The following is an 18,236-nucleotide window of genomic DNA, read 5'->3' as shown; positions in this document are numbered from 1 at the left end:
GTCATAGACTCATACATACATGGAAATTTCTCTTAATTTTTTTTAGAATATAAATGTAATCCGATATCATTATTTTTTTAAACTTCCTTGTGATTGGTTTGTTCTGTTATACGATTATCTTCTTCTTAACCACTTTAGCTTGATTTTCGTGACTCTCTCTCAATCTAAATATTTTAAGCACTCTGTTGTGGATGAAAAATATAAAATAAAAAAAATAAAAATATTGAATATTGGATGATGAGAGGGCAATCCAATGGTCACGATGAGTTTTGATTGTCTCAACGGTCCTGATATTGAGTGTGGATATATATCAATCATCCATGCCTTCTTTTATATGACTAATCAAGTGTGTAATTGATCAGCACACGTGTGTTTTGGAGTTGTTTCCTCCCACGTTTCTAATACTTTACCTTTTTTTTTTCTTTATCTTTATTTATTTATTTATTTATTTTGTTGGGATTCGGAACTTCTTCACATATTAGAAAGAGTAATGGTTTTATTATTATTATTTATTTGAGAAATGCTAGGTTTTCTAGATTTTTTTTTTCCCAAAATTTTGGTTCTCTGTCATCATTTGGGAACCAAAATTATTAGAAAAAAAAAATTGAGAAACTTAGCATTTTTTTTCCTAAAAAAAAGAAAAAAAAAGCCCATATTTTGCATGAAAAATGATACAGTTTCATCTCCTATATATCTCTTCTACATTTACATACAAATAAGTTTTAAATTCATCATTGAATCTATAAATGTGGGTCCTATAAATTTAAAAATAAAAAATATAAAAATATCATTTATCTATCTTGCATAGAGTAATGCTATTAGAAAACAAACAAATGAGATAATATCTTGCGTAGTAAGCAAATCTCTTGTAAATTTTGAATTTTTTGTAGATAATAATAAAAAGAGCCCGTTTGGCAACAAGTTTTCCCCCAACTTTTTTCTTTTCCTTCGTAAAAAGTCAAATTTCTTTAATTTCTTTTCTCCATATTGACAGATAATTTCTGTACTTTTTTAGTCTTAAGTCACACAAGAATGGCTAAACAAAAAAAAAAAAAAAAAAAAAAACTTTATATGTTTGTGGAGGCTTTTATTACTATACCATTTTTTTCTCTTTATTTGGGTTAAATATTATATGTTTATATATATATATATATATATAGATTAAATATTATATGGTTAGATCATATATAATACGGCGAGGAACAAACCTTTTTGTTTTTGTTGTTTTCAAGGTCTTTCCCTCCCCTCTTCCCTTTCCTCTTTAAAAGAAAATAAATAAATAAATAAAGTATATCTCAACCTTAAAAGAGATCCCCCCATCTTTTATGAGTTGAAGTCCACGTATAAGTTAAAAGCCAAAAAAGATAATATGTAAACATTTTTAGTTATAGGAACAAAAACGTTGTTTTCAATGTTTTGTTTGTATTGTATGGTCCAGCAGTAAATCACATTCATAAATCGGCTTTGAAGGTTGGGTATATTTTTGAGAGACCGACTTTCAAAACATCTATTTCAGCATTACAGGCTTTACAGCGTCATGATATTTGACTTTCAATAGTGCATGTCGCAATCCAGATATGATTCTCTGATAACATTTTACATAATTAAAAATATAACTATTCTATATAGCAGAGAATCATATCTCTAGGATAGCTGTGATTTTTTTTTTTTTTTTTTTTTCGTGGGACAGAAATTTCTTATGTGCCTCAACAAATTACGGAATGAATAGTGACAAAATTGTTAAAAAAAAAAAAAAAAAAATTTGAGAAAAGGGCCATGTAAAGTAGCTAAAACACCAAAACAGATGACACAAATACATGCATGACTTTTAAGAGACCCTTCAACCTTACCCGTACCCTTGTTAGGTAAGGACAATAACCACCAAGGAGAAGTTGACGGGGGAGGCACCGAGGCACTGTAGAACATAGAACATGGTCTATTATCCAGGAGAACAATCTCCAAAAGCAAAGAATCTCCTCCAACTGATGAGATTGTAAAAGGTTAGAGAGATTCAAACTCAAAAACATCACACAAAAGGAGAAAAAAAAATATAATAACAAAAACACAACTAGAGCTTTAGAAATACTGAAAAATAGCATAAATAAGAATCCAAACCCAAAAATAAGTAGCACTAGATGCAGAGGCGAAGGAGACGTGATGGTGCGTGAGACGGCTACGGGTTGCGGGGAGGCCAAAGGAGATAGTGGAGGGGTGCGTTGGTGGCGAGGTTGACCGAGGACGACAGATATAGCTTCAATAAAAGTCAAAAGTAAGACCCAAGTCAAATTCAGATCGAGGAGGTGTTGTGAAGGCTCCAAGGAGGCGAAATGATGGTGGTGAATGGGCTGAGGTTACATTTTTTGGAGAATAATGATTAAATCGTCCAAGGCGTTGGATAAAACCCTGTAAAAAGTAGATTGTGCTAGAAAAAAAAATTATCTAGCCAAAATGAACCAAAGGCAGCATTAAGAGAGGGAGGAGAGTGAAGAGAGGGGAGGAGGAGGGAACAACTTGTTCTTCCCTCCTCCTAAGTAACCAAGATTTAACCATAGAATTTTATATAAAATATAAGATACAAGAATTATAGTGGAGTGGTGTGGTTTGGTGTTGGACAAGTATTCCACCATTGTGAATTTTTTCAAAGGCTACAATGTGCTCTCATTAACTTATAATGTTTACAATACAAAAGTTCCTATTTGTAGGAAGAATAATGTCATTTAGTAAACTGTTGTACGATTGTCATATAACCGAGATGATGTGATAGTAAAAATTAACCTTTTTTTTTTTTTAACCAATGTTGATTTAATAGTTGATTTTCACTGTCATATCAAGTTGTATGGTAGTTGTATATCAGTCTACTAAATAGTATTACTCTTTCTAGGAAAACTGTGCTAAGATATGATTACAATAAGCTTAAAGGGAGAATATTTCAATATCAACTCAATATGGAAAATATATATTTAGAGTAATGCTATTGCTATATGCAATACTCTTATCCCCATATGTGACATGACTTTTAAAATTCCATTTGGATTTGAGATTAATCAATATTAAAATTTAATCTAATAATAATTTTAAAAGCCCTATCATATATCGGGGATAAGAGTCTTGCATTTTGCATCACTCATGTATTTTTAACATTCTCTCAGACTCAAGTTTAATTTTTATTTTTTTATTTTTCTGAAGAGATCCAGTGTGGCAACAACTAGAAACTGAGTGTGAGTTCGACCTTGATATCCGTTGAAGTCAGTTTGATTTGCTGATGAAAGAGGCTAGCATCTGGTGCGGCACAAACCAATCCTTAAAGGCTTGCTCAGATAGGTCCAAATTAGGTGTGACACGTAACTAGAACCAGGCGTAAGCTCGATCTGGTGAAGCCGGCAAGAGGCGGCGGCCGCACCAAAAAGAATGAGTGGCAGTCCATAGTGGCCTCGTTTAGACACGTTACAATGGCCCCTCGATCATATTCTCCTAGCCACCTCAGACCCTTCAAAATCGTAGTCCTTTTTCTTTTTTGTTTTTGGTTAAGTCTTAAAGAACGAAATGGGTAGTACCGAGTCCAAGACGCCTACTGTCCGCAGCCAACGGCTTTGACAGTTCGACAGCTCTGCCTTTATGAGTGCACCTACTCCTACGGCTACCCTCCCTCCTAGTGCCAGTCTGACACCTCCACTTTAACCGTTTTGCTCTCCGTCCATCTTTCCCACAAAGATCTCTCTCTCTCTCTCTCTCTAGGAAAGAAAATGGCAGAAGCAGAAGAATCAGAATGACACAAACATACTCTGATAAAATTTAACCTGGTAACAACAGCCCAAGCGCTTCATTAAGACAAGCAGAACAAAAGAGAGAAAGAAAACAAAAAAACACAAGAATATATGGACATACAACCCAATTAATTTAGCACGTAGTCCATAGTTTCTGGCCGACACGTTAAAACCTAAGACGACAACTCCCGAAACCCAGAATGCAAGGTCAAATAATATAGAATAATAACACGTCCGCACTAGGACTAAAACAAAACCAGACGCCCAGGTAACAGAACTTGAGTGTTAGACCTAAAGCAAGTTAAACCAAGGCGATGCTGCTCTCGCCCCCAGGAGGCTTGCGTACACCACCTAGATAGTCTCGAGACTCTGCCTTCCCATCCGCAAAGATGTCATTCCCACTGATCTCTCGCAATTTTGCCGTACTCAGTGGTTTCTCGCCGGATGATGGAGGAACGTCACCCTTGAATATGTCATTCCCGGACAGTGCCGCAAATTTCTCTTTATATATTTTCTTCGCTGTCTTCATAGCAGGTTCCTCATCCGGCATGATATTGCTCTGACCTCCAGAAGGCTATGAATTAAATCCAGAAATAGGAACCCATTAGATCTTTCAATTATGTAGACCAAAATTCTAATTCTTTAAATTCACTCTGTAGTAATAAGCTGTTCATGGCAAAGAACAGAACATACGACATGCTTATCAAGAAAGAAGAATCTGAAAGAGAAAATTGTGAGCTGGAGGGCTGACATATGTGGATGAAAACGTACTCTCTGTGCCATGCAATATATACTTGTGATATGCATATGCTAAAACTCTGCTCCTCTGAACTCATTATATGAGGTGTGTGTGTGTGTGTGTGTATATAAACTTGTGTATTTACTCAAGTTGGAAACTTTAACAGAAGTGCGTACATTTTGTGTGGCAGGTTCTCCTATTTCTATGCTTCCTTTCAAGTCCAATGTGCGAGCAGTTACTGGCCGAGGTAAGATTTCGGGAGGGGGTGCAAAGATGTCATGTCCACTAAGCTCCTTGCACTTCGCGTCAGAAAGCTGCTTCTTCAACTTTGCATCCTCACTTTCCAGGGTTCCACTCAGCTCACGCTGCTTTGCAACCTCCGGCAAAGTAGTAGGCTTTTTGGGAGAAACGCTCTCTTCCTCACTAAATGAGATATGGCTAATTCCGGCAATCGCTTGCTGGCAATTCCAACCAATTACATACAAGTCAATATAGAGAAAGAGATCCAGATTTTCATAGAATTGAGATCAACAAGAAATGATAGATACCTGGTACATGCGTATTCCTGTTTTGTTAGTCACAGCAGAGTTGGCATCGCCAGATTCTTCTGTATCTTTTTCTCCATTAAATATGCCACTACCAGTCATCTCCTTCATTTTATACCCTGAACAAGGTTTCCTATATCAAGTAATGGAAGAGTTGATTAGAGATTCTTTCCTCCATTTATATCAAATATTGCAGTATCAGAGAAGAAACATGATTACTGCACAAGGAAGAGAGGAAAATAATCTTTTGAATATTCTGCTTCTTCTTCACCAAACCTCTCAGTATCCTTGACATCTTATCCATTTCTGGCACTAACAATTGGCCACAAAAATGGGCCAACCGAATAATCAATGGGCATAAATTAAATCGTACAGTATCCTATACATAACATTACATCAATGTTTGTAAAAGAGAAGGATGGTGGGTCACTTCAAAAATACATGAAACTGATCTCAAAATAGATATGATAACTACCATTGATTCTAATGGACCAATGGTCCCAACACAAGTAAACGCTTTCAAATGTCAAGTAAAACAGAAATTTCTTTTTTCAAAATTAACAGGACGTCCAAACACATCATAGAAAGTAATTTATATTCTGATTGGAAGTACTCCCACAATTGACCAGGATTAGGCAATTAGAAAATAGCGGCCTGCATCAAGTCCTAAAGCAGTCTGGGGCATCAAATTTCTAATGAGAAGTTCGATGCAAAAAAAAGAACAAAGCTCTAGGACTTAAGAATATGGATGTTTTTGTAAAGCGTTGAGAACCAATAAATGTAGCAGATAATCAACTCATAAATCCGGACATGGAATTTGCTTACTAAAAAGATTTTCTTCTAATTTTCCTCAATTCCCAAAAAGTTTAGCAGAGGATGTGGGATTTTCACAAAAATGGGTTCCCGAACTATTTCCTAATAACAAGTTTCAGAACCCAATTCTAATCAATGAAAAGGTCTACTTAGTTATAAACATTAGAAAAAGATCTCTCTCGCCGGAAACAAAATGCAACCAAATGGGTACGTGAAGCATGAGAAGCCATCAACTCCTAGTCTGTTCGTAAAAGGAATCTAGCTGTTACATAAGATCCGAACATTCGGGGTCCGAAACATTACGTTTCAATTCAATGGATTCAGAAAATTCTTTATTTTAAAGGACCCGCATCATAATTCAGAGAGAGAGCGAATTTGAATAATTCTTTCAAATTCACCGTGCAAATAAGTAGATCGATCACAGATCATTGAGTAGATCAATCACGTTTATTGAAAAGATCACCGGAATACAGAGTCTAACTTAAGTTTAAAAAATCTGAAATTGTGAAAAGTAAGCGAACTTGGTGAAAACCGAGATCAATGGAGGGCAAAAACTAAATTCTAAAATAATGATTCTTTTCTTAAAAAAAAAGAAAAGAAAAGAAAAGAAAGCTTTTAGCTAAGTGGACTTAATTGTGAAACAAATGAAAATGTGAAGAAGCTTGCAAAAAAAGTGAAGAGAAGAATAAGCTGAAGCAGAGGCAGATCTCACCGTTTGTTTAAGCTCTCAACCTCCTCATCCGTTACCTGACCTCCGAATACCACCTTACGGATCCCATCCGACGGCTAAAATTTTCCCCCACAAAACCAAACCAACCAATTTCCAAATCAGCAAACAAGATTTTCGGAAGCCAAAAAAAGGAACAAAACATTAGAATCGCTACCTGGTGCGAGCGCGTGGCGGAACGAGAAGCTGCGGAGCCAACGGCGGGAGAATCGGCCTGAGGATTCTCGGACCAAGTGAGCAGATCTGCTGTGGACGTGTGCGGCTTCCTCACCGGTGTGGTCCTCTCCATTCTTATCACTATTATCTGTTATTTTTCTTCTTCGACTCACACCAGAAAAGAAGAATAATAAAAATAAAAAATAAAAATAAAAATAACCCACTTCCCCGAATTGATAAGTAAAGCAAAAAACCAGTTCGAGTATGGTTAGTTGTTTGTTTTGCTATCGAAGATTGAAGGAAAGGAAATGAAAGGGGGGGAATTTTTCTTTCTCCTCGTCCCCAAGTCTCTCTAAAAAGCACCCGTGTTCTCTCTCGCTCACACCCTCTCGCTTCAGGCAGCTATGGGGTCGCTGCAAAATGACGACAATGACCTCCGCCTGATCTGGAACTTTCTATGCTTTGCTTTATACTCCTTCGCTTGCTTTTGTTGCTTCTGCCGATGTGTGGATTCAAAGGGAGTTTTGTAGGCCTAGGAGTAGTAGCTACTCTTCTTCTGTTTAAAACCAAAGAAATGATGATATTTTATTTTTTTTAAAAAAAAATATATTATTTTTTTAACACTTGACTCTCTCTCTCTCTCTCTCTCTTCCTCTAAAATTTGAATCTTTGTACCGCCTCGCTGATGTGTTTTCTTTCCATGGCCGGCATGTGCACCGGTTGAACCGCCACATGCCGGTTATTAAAGAAGATTTATTTCCATTTACTGTGGTGTCCCTCCTCGGGTACCCAAACTACCCTTCTTAAATTTCGATTTGACATTATAAAAAGTCATCCTCCTCCTTAACCTGCGTGATTTTGTAAAAGTTGTATACACATTTTGCGAAATTAAAGGGGGCCCGTTTATCTTTAATAATGTCCGTTTGGATTATATTAAAAATGCAATTTCAAAATTTAATTTTAAAAATGAAGTTAAATATTTAATAAACTTACAGTTTAATTTTTAAAATTATAGTTATATTTTTAAAATTATAAAAACTTAACTGGTCACCCCTTTTTTTTCTTCTTCTTTTTTAATAATTTTTTAATTTGCAGCGAAAATTGATTTGATTCCGATCTTTAAACACTTGAAAACCCATCCAAAGTGATAATATATTGTTATACAAAAAAACTTGTGTAATTAATAAAATTCACCATGTCTCAACATAAAATATTTTTTAGAAAAGAATTTTCTTATTTTTGAATATTTGCCACTATATAAAATATTAGTTAACCTAAAAAAATATTATCAATTAATAAAAAAAAAAAACAACATAATGAGATGGAAAATGGTTTACACTTTTTATTTGCGTAAATCATTTTTTGCTGCTCTTCCACAGGCGGGCTATTTTGAGATGAACCTTTATGGGGCTTACCTTCCTAAACAAGTTGGCCCTACAAAAGTCGTCTCACAATTGTCTGCTCAAATTGCAAGCATTGAATCTGAATCCCAATTAGTCTTCTATTCTCATGCATTCTCTTCGTCTGTAGGGTGGAACTAGCTTATGCTTAGGAGGCATCAAACCCTCCCCCCCAAATTCACTAAAATTCTTGGTTCCTCCCATATCCCGGGATCTTCTTTGCCGTTTTTCTTTTTTCTCGCAACTCCTCAAATTATATAAAAATAATAATAGATATTTATTAATTTTTTTTTGTACTAATCAAATGCTCAAAAATGTTTTCATGAAAAACATTTAACCCCAAAGAGACATGGCCTTTAGTCTTTGCATAACCGAGGCAACAAAAGAAAAAAGAAAATAAAAGCTGTGTTTATTATTAAACTTGGTAAAGTTACTAAGATACCCGTGAACCTCCATTAATTTAGGCTGGTCAAAGCAAGCTTGCAAAGCAAAATTGTGATATTTTTGTAGGAGCCGGAGGCTGGAGGCTGGAGGCTGGAGGCTGGAGCTGCTCTTTTTTGGCACAGCTTCTCCGAGAAACACAAATTAGCATGAAAGTGATGAAACATATCATGTTTGGCTTTCCAGTTTCCACCCTCCCATGTGAGCCACTGAGAATTCCAATCCCAGATGCTTCATTCGTGGGGCATGTCGAGAAAAAGTTTCACGTGTTGTGAATGGGCATCGATCATGACATTTCAGATCGTTCCCTCTTTTTTCTTCTTCATCCAAATTTCCATGCCGGGAAAAAGTAGGCCGTGAACCGTGATTATAGAAAATAAAAAGGGTAGGGATGTAATTGACCAGGGGTATTTCCGTCCTCTAACCTAGTAGTAGGAAAGGAATATATTCGATTTTTTTATACTCTATATGTGACGTAATGATAAAGTTATCCGTTAGACAAGATAATCCCCCACCGTGCTGGCAAATCGGACGTTTCGATTTCCTAATAAATTATGAGAAGAAGAAAAAAACTCCTTTTCAAATTTCAAGTGAAGGAAACTATAAAAAGTCACAAAGTAGCATACCAGACAAACTTCATCACATCATTATCACTGAATTAAGGTGGCCGTGTTGATTAATTTTTAAATTTTTAAATTTTTTTAATAATATATGACCTAAAAGCTGATAAACACTATCATATTAATTGAACGACACAAATTAGTTACAAGTCGATTTGTAGCAATTAGTTATAAATCAGTCTAATAAAGTGACATATTTTTTTATTAATATTATTAAAAAAACATGTGAAAAACCCTTACTATTAAAGAAATATGTGATTCTCGAATGATAAAAGAGACACGTATCATTTTATTAGACTAATTTGTAGTTAATTTTTATCCTTAATCTAATGGTACAAGACTAAAATAGAAGACATTACTCGGATTTTTATGCTCTCTTTTTTTTTTTTTTTTTTTTCCGTTTTTTGGAATTACGAAAAAAAAAAAGTTGACTACCGAAAAAGGAAAGGAAGGAGTGGTGATGAGGTGATGTTTAGGGCCATTAGGTACGCCCAAGTCCATCCAATGGGAGAAATAATTCAAGAACTACAGTGAAAATCCACTTATTAAAATGTTTGAGTAAAGGTGAAATATGCAAAAGAATCCTAAGATTGAGGCTGACAGAATTTGGTTTACAAAAAATGATGTAACAATTACTTCTTTTTGGTAACTATCAAGTACATATTATGCAAGTTATTTTTTTTAAAAATAATAATAATAATTAATTAAGGTTTTTAGGAGAGCTAATATTTGAGAACATAAACATTGTCACATGAGTATTTTCTTATCGTTGTTAATAGAAGCGAACAAGGGTTATAAGGAAACAAACAAACAACAAAATCCTAAATGCTAACTACTCAATACTAAAAGGATTTTGATTTATATATATATATATATATATATATATATATATATATATATATATTGAAAGCAAGAATTATTAGAGTGATTTATTATTATTATTTTCTGAAACACAGGAAGAATATTGAGTGTCCATTAATTTCGCACTAGTTTGTTAATGATGATATGGTGTCCAACAAACAGTCCATAAGGGTTAGTTTTTTCTTACCTAGAATTGACCAAAAGTCCCAAGACTCCCAACCAACCCTTTTTAAAGTTGTTCATGGGAATTTGAAACCAATTATAAGCTCAGAAATCTGTTACTTCCCGTACGAAGAGGCAACCACATTATGCATTTGATTTAAGGTCCCGTTTGATAACCCTCGTACCGGATTTTTTTTTTATTATTTATTATAAAAAATAATTGATGTGATATAAAATATAAATAATTTATTTAAAAAAATAAAAAAAAATTGTATTGTAGTAATTTTTTTTATTTAAATAATAATAAAAAATCGTTAATGTGATATTAAAAAGTGAAAAAAGTTAAGAATGTTTTGAAGTTGATATTTTTTTAGAGAAGTGAAAATAAAAGAAATGGGAGGGGAGGGTCGAGGGGGTTGCCAAAAAGGGCCTTAGGTTCTTAAATATCTTTAAGCATTACTAATTCAAAATGAACTAACAACATTCTCCGTACTATTGATTTTGTTTTTATAGATAATGCACTTAGAGCATTTTTAGTAGGCACATTAAAATAGTTTTTTTTTTTTTTCTATTTTGATGAGTTAATTTGTTAAAATTGTACAAAATCAGTCCTCAACAGCCTCACCAATTTGGTGAGTGAACTGTGCTCACTAACTATTCACTCACCAAATCATTAAAAAACTACCCAATTTTTTTTCTCTCTCTCTCTCTCTCTCTCTCTCTCTTTTTTGTTTTTTTAATTTCTCTGTTATATATCACACACAACCTCACTTTTGAAAAATATTATTTAAATAGAATAGTGATGGTAGATGGCTAAAATGGTGAAGCTGCTATATGTGTTTTAAAAAAAAACGAATGGCTAAAATAGAGGAAAATAATCTTTTTTTTTTTACTATTTTGGCTCAGTAAAATTTGGTGAAACTACTAAGAATGCTCTTAGAGTACTTTTGACTCACTGTTTCATAGGTAAAACAAGCGTTTTTAATCAAAATTAATGGGTGTGTTTGATAAATATTATTGACGTAATTTTTTTTTGAGTGGCAGTAAGAATTAAGAAGTGATTGATGTGATATAAAGTAAAAAGAATTTGTATGAAAAAGTAAAGAAAAAAAAAATGTTTTGTAGTATGTTTTTTTATTTGAATAATAATACAAAATGATTTATGTGATATAAAAAGTGAAAAAAGTTAAAGTTTTAAAATGATTTTTCTTTTTTCTTTTTTTCTTTTTTTAAAAAAGTGAATATAAGGAGAGATGAGAAAAGGTTGGTTGCCAAAAATGGCCAATATAAAGGTTATGTTTGATAGTGCGTTTGAAAAAAAAAATGGTTTAAAAACTTAAAAAAAAAAATTCACGTTTTTATACAATTGGCAAGCAATTTTTTTTAAAAAAATCCGATTTTAAAGATCAAACCATGTTTTCCCTATACAAAAGAAACAACCTTCTTTTATCGATTTTACTAAACATTTAACTATATTTTTTTAAAAATTACATTTTTATTAACTGCATTTTGAAATTGTTATTTTTTTAAATCATACGTTTTAAAACTGTTAAACTAAATCGATATTTAAATAGGTGTGCCAATTTAAGATATGCATGAATCCCACAATCTGTGCACCCTATTGTTGATTGGGTTTCATCTCCAAATTGGTTAGAAAAAGGTTTGTCCTTCATTTATTTATTTATTTTCTTTCATCATCATTTTAAGGGAACCCATGTCCGTGTATGGGATTAATCATTACCAAAGGTCCAAAGCCAAGGTGCGAGGGAGAACATTTCAAGTAAATACTATGAATGGACCACCTTTTAAGTGTAAATTATGATTGATATGTAAGTGCAATAGGCGATAGCTCTTTCTTTTTAAAAAAAAAAAACAAAAAAAAACATAATAATAAATTAAAAAAAATTAAAACTATTTTTTGCTTTCAATATGACAATTTGATTGAGGACTCAAAGATTATTTTGTCTAGCTTCCAATCACGGTTTGTGGTGCATACAAGAAGAGAAACAAATGGGGATACAACTGTTGGCGAAAGCAACTATTCTGAATTCTGAAGAGAAAATTTGGATGGAAGAGTACCCGATACTTCTCCATTATATTGTAATTGCTGATAGACGTATGATTTGATTTATTTGAATGAAATCCAGAGAATTCACTTCAAAAAAAAAAAAAAAAAACTATTTTATCATTTTCATATATCATTTAAATGTTATTTTAAATAAAACTATTTAAATATTATTTTAAAAAAATGCTAGAGAAAAGAAAAATCTTTTTGCTTGCCTTGGTGTTCCTTGAACCAATGGCTCGTTTGATACGCGGAATAGACCTCCAAAATGGAATAACTATTATTTTGTTTGATTACACATCATTCTTAAGAATAGTTATTCCTGAATAAATAGCTATGTCCTTACCTGGTCAAGGGGTTTCCAAAAAAACCAATTAAATCCCTAAGATTTATGAACCTATCTCACTAGATTAAAACATTGGTTATGCTACTTGAGAAGTAATTTGATGGGCAATGCTATACACCCTATTTTTCTTTTCTTTTTTTTGCTCAAGTAGCACTGTCAATCCGTCATTCTTTAAAGATTCAAAAGTTGATTGACAGTAACGTATATATTAGAAAAGTGGAATAAAAGTGTGGTATATAACATCTCATAATCGGATAAATGTGGTATATAACATTTTTTGTAAATGTTTAGATTGATGGGGTGCAAATGAAAGGCATTTTGTTTTCTATTCTTCGGCGTGTATGCTACAATAAAACCATAGTAGTCAGAATGTCTTCCAACGATATTAAATATCTCTGGTATAACTGTAGGAAAGCTCACTTTTGTTTATTTTGAATTAAGTTTAAGAACTACACTTTTATCTTACTTTGCTGACGTAGTAGTATCAAGTAGTCTTTATATTTATATATATATATGCATTGCCATGCTAACAACATTATATAATGATGAAATAAAAGTATATTTTACAACATTACTCTTCTGCATTACTCTAAGTTATTAAGTATTCACAATTTGATATGCTCTAGGAATCTCATCTTAGTTAGAAATTTTAAAAAAATAAAAAATAAAAATAAATGAATGAAAAGAAAAATCTGTGTTTAAGGTTTCCTTCAATTTAACCCCGTTTGAAAGTCTCTTACCCCTTCCCTCTCCTTGGGAATTTTTTTTAATGATTGAAAAATATGATTGATGTGATATAAAGTTGAAATAATTTATATAGAAAAGTAAAAAAAATTTGTATTGTAGTAAGTTTTTTTATCTAAAAAGTAATAAAAAAGTGTTAATTTAATATAAAAAGTAAAAAAAGTTTAGAATTTTTGAAAGAAGTGAAAATAAAGAACAGATGAAAAAGTAAATTTCAAACGGAACTAACTCTCATCCTATCCAAACAAAACATTAAGGTTACTTTCATCGATTTCCGTGCAATTAGGGGTGGGGCCGTGGGGGTGGTTACGGTGACAATGAGTGTGTTAAGAGAGAATAATGGGGGATGATATTACTAGAGCTTATATAATATAAATTCTCTATGATTTTTTTTTTATTTGAATTTTTTGTTTTGTTTATTTCTCACTACAGATTTGCAAACATCTCTATCTCTAAGATTACGAATTTTAATCACCAGTGAAAACAGAACAGAAAAGAAAGTGGATGATGACATCGACAAAAGTAAAAAAAAAAAACAAAAAAGAAAAAAAGAAAAAATAAGAGAATATTCAGGATAATAACATACCCTTTCTTCTACAGTTGACTGATCTTGAATTTAAAATCTTAAAGATGTGTTTTCCACTATTATTTAATCTCATATCTTTATCCCATAAGTTACAAAAGTGGAGGTGATGATGATAGGGAAGATTTTATTTTATTTTATTTTTTCTTTTTAAACAAAACAATAATGGTTGTAAAAGAAATATAAGAGATGAAAATCACTTCTAGTTCAATGAGATGACAAATCCACAAGATCCAGCCAGAGAAATCAGTAAAATTTCCCCACCATTCTTCCATATCTAAGTAGCCTACGAAGACAAAGTCGACACCAGAGCTGAACACGGTCAGCGAACATCTAAACTACTTTTGTTCTTATATGATCTCTATTCGACGTCAATTCCACAAAGAAATTATGGATATAATTCATACCAGAGACATTCAACATCACAGGAGACATTTCGACTGTGGTTTTATTGTAGCATACACGCCGAAGAATATAAAATGAAATGCCTTTCATTTGCACCCCTATCAATCCAAATATTTACGAAAAATGTTATATACCACACTTTTATTCTATTATATTGACGTGCCACTATCAACCGAGTAATTCTAGCAGTCACTCTTTTGTTACTCTTGTGTCCCTCCAAAAATGATGTGACTTTTAAAATCACTACTTGATAAAAATTTAATAGTGATCAATTACAGGCTCAAAAGAACGATTTCTAGCATTTTGGAGGGACGCGAGATTTGACAAAAAAAGGACTTCTAGCATTACTCGTAGCATTACCCATCCAATTACTTATCAAGAAGCATAACCATACCAGGCAACAAACATATTTTAATGTAGTGAGATAGGTTCTTCATAACTCAAACGTATCAATGACCATTCATGATGCTAACTAAAGCAAGAACATAATTTTCTCTAGTGCATTCCATAAATTCTTCGCCTGTATCTAGCTTCATTCTATTGGACCAAGGACTAATACAAGCCCCAAACTGAATGAAACAGGGAAAACATAGATAGACACCCAAAAACACATGGCTTTCAGTAAAACCAGCTTCTGTTAACTTGTAACCCCATTCATCAAGTGTTGTCACTCCTCTCCATAGCTGCAACAAAGTGCAAATGTCAGTGGCAGTAGAGCCATAAGCATTCTCCTAAACTGAACTGTTGAGAGAGAGAGAGAGATTACTATTGTAATTCAGAAGCTTTTCAATGAGATCAACATGAGTCATGAGCATTCGCCTACAGCAATAGCGAACCAAACCCAATGCATCAAGAGCATCTCTGTGAACCAAGTAACCAGAAATCAGTACCATCATGTATTATTCACAAAGTTAAGTCAATAGTCATAACTAATACTAGGTAACAAGGACGTCCACACGCAAATGCGTTCATATTTGTGCAGGATTAAATTACCAATGAAACTTAGCCAACACTGATCATAATGTCACATTAACAAATTGGCACAATAATCACCCACAACTATTGATGTATGGTAAACTTGCAGATACACATCACCCAAATAATAGAGTCTACAAGTGCAAGTGCGAATGGCTAAATCCCACACCAGATGGTAGACACAAGAGTGAGTAATTGAGGAAAGTCTTAACATCTTATACCAAGATCTTACTTTGAAACTTAAAAGGTGGAATTGAAGCTAATAATGGTGTACAGCAAGTTGTACAATGGTGGTCTTTTTCATAGTTAAAACGACACAATATGTGTGCATATAGATGAAAAGTCAATCAATAATGAGGTCTCTTTCCCAATTGGAGTTGGGACCAAGTGTATAATATAAACAAATCCACAAAAACTGCATAAGTACAAGAGGTTCTCACCCTTCGGAGTAATCTGATTGGAGAAGGTCAAGATATGTGTCCCACTTGTTTCCAATCACCTAAAGAACACAGCAAATTGCACGTTTATGAGCCATTGTTGAGGATTAGCGAAGTTAAGGGGTTTTCTCGGTGACAAAACTTAGGATCTATTTTACAATTACATTGATAGATTTGTTGTTCTTTGTGGTGTATAGTTTAGTCCTTACTGTATAGTTTTAGTTTTTGGGAAACTTGTTTGTTTCCTGGAGTGCATTGTACTTCATTGTTGATATATGAAAGATTTACTTATTCATCGGAACGAAAAATGAAGCAGTTTTGGAGTAGAGACAATACCTTGCCGCAGGTAAAGCAACGAACTGGAATGATCATCTTCGATTGCCTAGGGTTGTTGCTCTGTCACAGCCAAAACGTGGGACAAAAAAACTGAAACACTTAATAATTTTTGTATTCAATAATATGTATCTCACAGCAAGATTGCACCACTAGCTGTCACCACAGAAAATATGGCTGATAATTTAATGATACATTCCCCTTATTCACATTCGGATAAAGCCAAGCCCGTATTAGCTAAGGGTGTACAACCGATTGCGGTTGCGGTTTATTTGGTCATAACAGAAACCGCAACCGGGATACCCGGTTATTTCCATTTTAATAACCGCAACCGGTCGCAGTTTTTACCAACATCCGGTTATCTGGTTACTGAAAACCAGTTACTAACCCGATAACTAGTTTTCTGTGAAAATTATGAATGGGTGTTGTTTTCTCCTTTTGAGGAATTAATTCTAACTAATATTGGTGCGGATTCAACCTTTCTTATACCATATATATTTCAAACAGTATCGAAGAAAAACAAATGATCTTAAGAAAAACACAAAGAGACAACATTAAAGTAAAATCACATAAAACCCACTCACAAAATTTTCAAAATACTAATCGAAATCTGCAAATATTTCCTCCACAAAAATCGCAAACAAATCTGCAAACAAATCTACAAACAGACCGAGAGAACCTTTCACGTGGGCACTGGGCGTCGTCGGCGTGGCACTGGGCGAGTGGGCGTCGTGGGCTTGGGAGTGGATCAGAGATTCAGAAGAGAAGAAGGAAAGAAGAAGAGAAGAAGGAGGCGACGGCGTGCTGCGAGTGAAGGGTGGAGAAGAGTGACTCAAGGTCAGAGTGAATTAGGTTTAATATTTCGTTTTTTTTTTTTTTTTAATTTAATTAATAATATTATTATTATAATTATATTTTTTTAAAAAAAAAAAAAAAAAACCAATTAACGGTTACATTAACCGGTTTTTTAAAATTCTATAACCGATAACCGCAATTGAATATCCGGTTATCCAGTTGCGACTATTTTCAATTTCCTAAATACCGGTTGTTAGCAATTGATAATCGTTCCGTTTTTACGCTTCTATTATTAACAACGTTATTCTAAAATGGAGAACAACTTATTTCACTTACTATCGGCTTATGCTTTTAAGCTGAGTAATGATTTAATAGTAACATAATAAAAAAAAAAAAGAAATTAGATAAAACCGATGGCTGGTCGTGACTAGCTGGGAAATAAAATATGATCTGCACTACAATTTTTCATAATCAAGCTAAGATTAGATGATTTATCGAATGGGTGTATCAAATGGGTTACAAGTCTCATAGGCAGAAAAAATTTCGAATTCTGAACTTGTAACCAGATATGTGAGGAAATCAAAAGACATTATTTATCAAAATAAAATAAAATGTGAGGAAATCAAAAGGAAAAAACGAAAAACAGAGAGAAAAATGCTTTCTTCTTTTGATGGCTCGGGTCGTCGGCGGTGGTCACAGACACACGCACCCAAGTTAGGGTTTCCTCACTAATCCGCAAGCAAAATCCCCCGGTACAGTCAAACATTCCAAAATTAAGGTTTATTAGCAAAATCTAAGGGAGATTGACTGAGAGAGAACGGTGCGAAATTTTTACCAAGATTGTGATGGAGAAGGCGTCGCAAGGTGCCCTTCAGTGGTGGTGGCTCGTCAGGAGGGGGCGTGTGGTGAAGGGAGGAGAGGGAGAGGAGCCCGGTGGGAGAGGGTAGATTTGAATATTTGGGGGGGAAAAGATTTGGGAATTGTTTTTATTTTCTGTTCGAAGCTTTAAAACAATAAGCATATTCCGTTCACGGTCCACTAATACAACAAATTTCGTTAGTATAATACGTTAGAGCAAGCTCTAACACAATTGTGACATGTATTATATTTAAGTCAATGTCACGTTAACATAATTTGTTAAATTCGTGGATGAAATTTCATGGTAGGAAGTAAATTATTTTTTTGGCATATTTATTATTTATGTTTATTTTGATACCACATGAAATTAATTGTAAATTAGGTAAACACAATGACCGAGTTTATATTTTTCCCAAATATATAATGCTATATGCAATACTTTATCACATTTTATCCTCAAAAAATGT

The 18,236-nt window shown here is 33.5% G+C and overlaps 2 protein-coding genes across 3 annotated transcripts; both read right to left on the bottom strand.

Moving 5' to 3' along the window:
• Positions 1 to 3,783: 3,783 nt before the first annotated feature.
• LOC133870990 (uncharacterized) lies at positions 3,784 to 7,279 on the bottom strand. Its single transcript, XM_062308313.1, has 5 exons — positions 6,746 to 7,279; positions 6,574 to 6,647; positions 5,052 to 5,181; positions 4,680 to 4,961; positions 3,784 to 4,338 (listed from the first exon to the last, which is right to left on the bottom strand). The coding sequence occupies exons 1-5, from the start codon at positions 6,875 to 6,877 to the stop codon at positions 4,066 to 4,068; spliced, it is 891 nt and encodes a 296-aa protein (XP_062164297.1). The 5' UTR covers positions 6,878 to 7,279; the 3' UTR covers positions 3,784 to 4,065.
• Positions 7,280 to 14,762: 7,483 nt separating this feature from the next.
• Positions 14,763 to 16,956, bottom strand: LOC133870881 (DNA-directed RNA polymerase subunit 10-like protein). Of its 2 annotated transcripts, none has more exons than XM_062308137.1 (5): positions 16,796 to 16,956; positions 16,120 to 16,179; positions 15,787 to 15,845; positions 15,138 to 15,232; positions 14,763 to 15,054 (listed from the first exon to the last, which is right to left on the bottom strand). In XM_062308137.1, exons 2-5 carry the CDS (start codon positions 16,153 to 16,155, stop codon positions 15,029 to 15,031), a joined length of 216 nt encoding a protein of 71 aa, XP_062164121.1. In that variant the 5' UTR covers positions 16,156 to 16,179; positions 16,796 to 16,956; the 3' UTR covers positions 14,763 to 15,028. The 2 variants fall into 2 exon arrangements, with proteins under 2 accessions (XP_062164121.1, XP_062164122.1); XM_062308138.1 differs by having other exon boundaries at positions 16,787 to 16,953.
• Positions 16,957 to 18,236: the final 1,280 nt, after the last annotated feature.

The sequence above is a fragment of the Alnus glutinosa genome, chromosome 6 (genome assembly GCF_958979055.1).
Source record: "Alnus glutinosa chromosome 6, dhAlnGlut1.1, whole genome shotgun sequence".
Taxonomy (NCBI): Eukaryota; Viridiplantae; Streptophyta; class Magnoliopsida; order Fagales; family Betulaceae; genus Alnus; species Alnus glutinosa.
Note: the sequence above shows the minus strand (reverse complement) of the source record. Positions and strands in the feature narration are given on the sequence as shown.

Bases quoted from the DNA above. Each gene is read 5' to 3' on its own strand.
- LOC133870990 (XM_062308313.1), bottom strand. From the start codon at position 6,877: ATGGAGAGGACCACACCGGTGAGGAAGCCGCACACGTCCACAGCAGAT. The intron at 6,648-6,745 runs GTAGCGATTCTA...GGAAAATTTTAG, and splicing joins CCGCCACGCGCTCGCACCAG to CCGTCGGATGGGATCCGTAA. The intron at 4,339-4,679 runs GTACGCACTTCT...TTTAATTCATAG, and splicing joins GAGAACCTGCCACACAAAAT to CCTTCTGGAGGTCAGAGCAA.
- LOC133870881 (XM_062308137.1), bottom strand. From the start codon at position 16,155: ATGATCATTCCAGTTCGTTGCTTTACCTGCGGCAAG. The intron at 15,233-15,786 runs GTGAGAACCTCT...CTTGGTTCACAG, and splicing joins CAATCAGATTACTCCGAAGG to AGATGCTCTTGATGCATTGG. The intron at 15,055-15,137 runs GTAATCTCTCTC...ACTTTGTTGCAG, and splicing joins AAAGCTTCTGAATTACAATA to CTATGGAGAGGAGTGACAAC.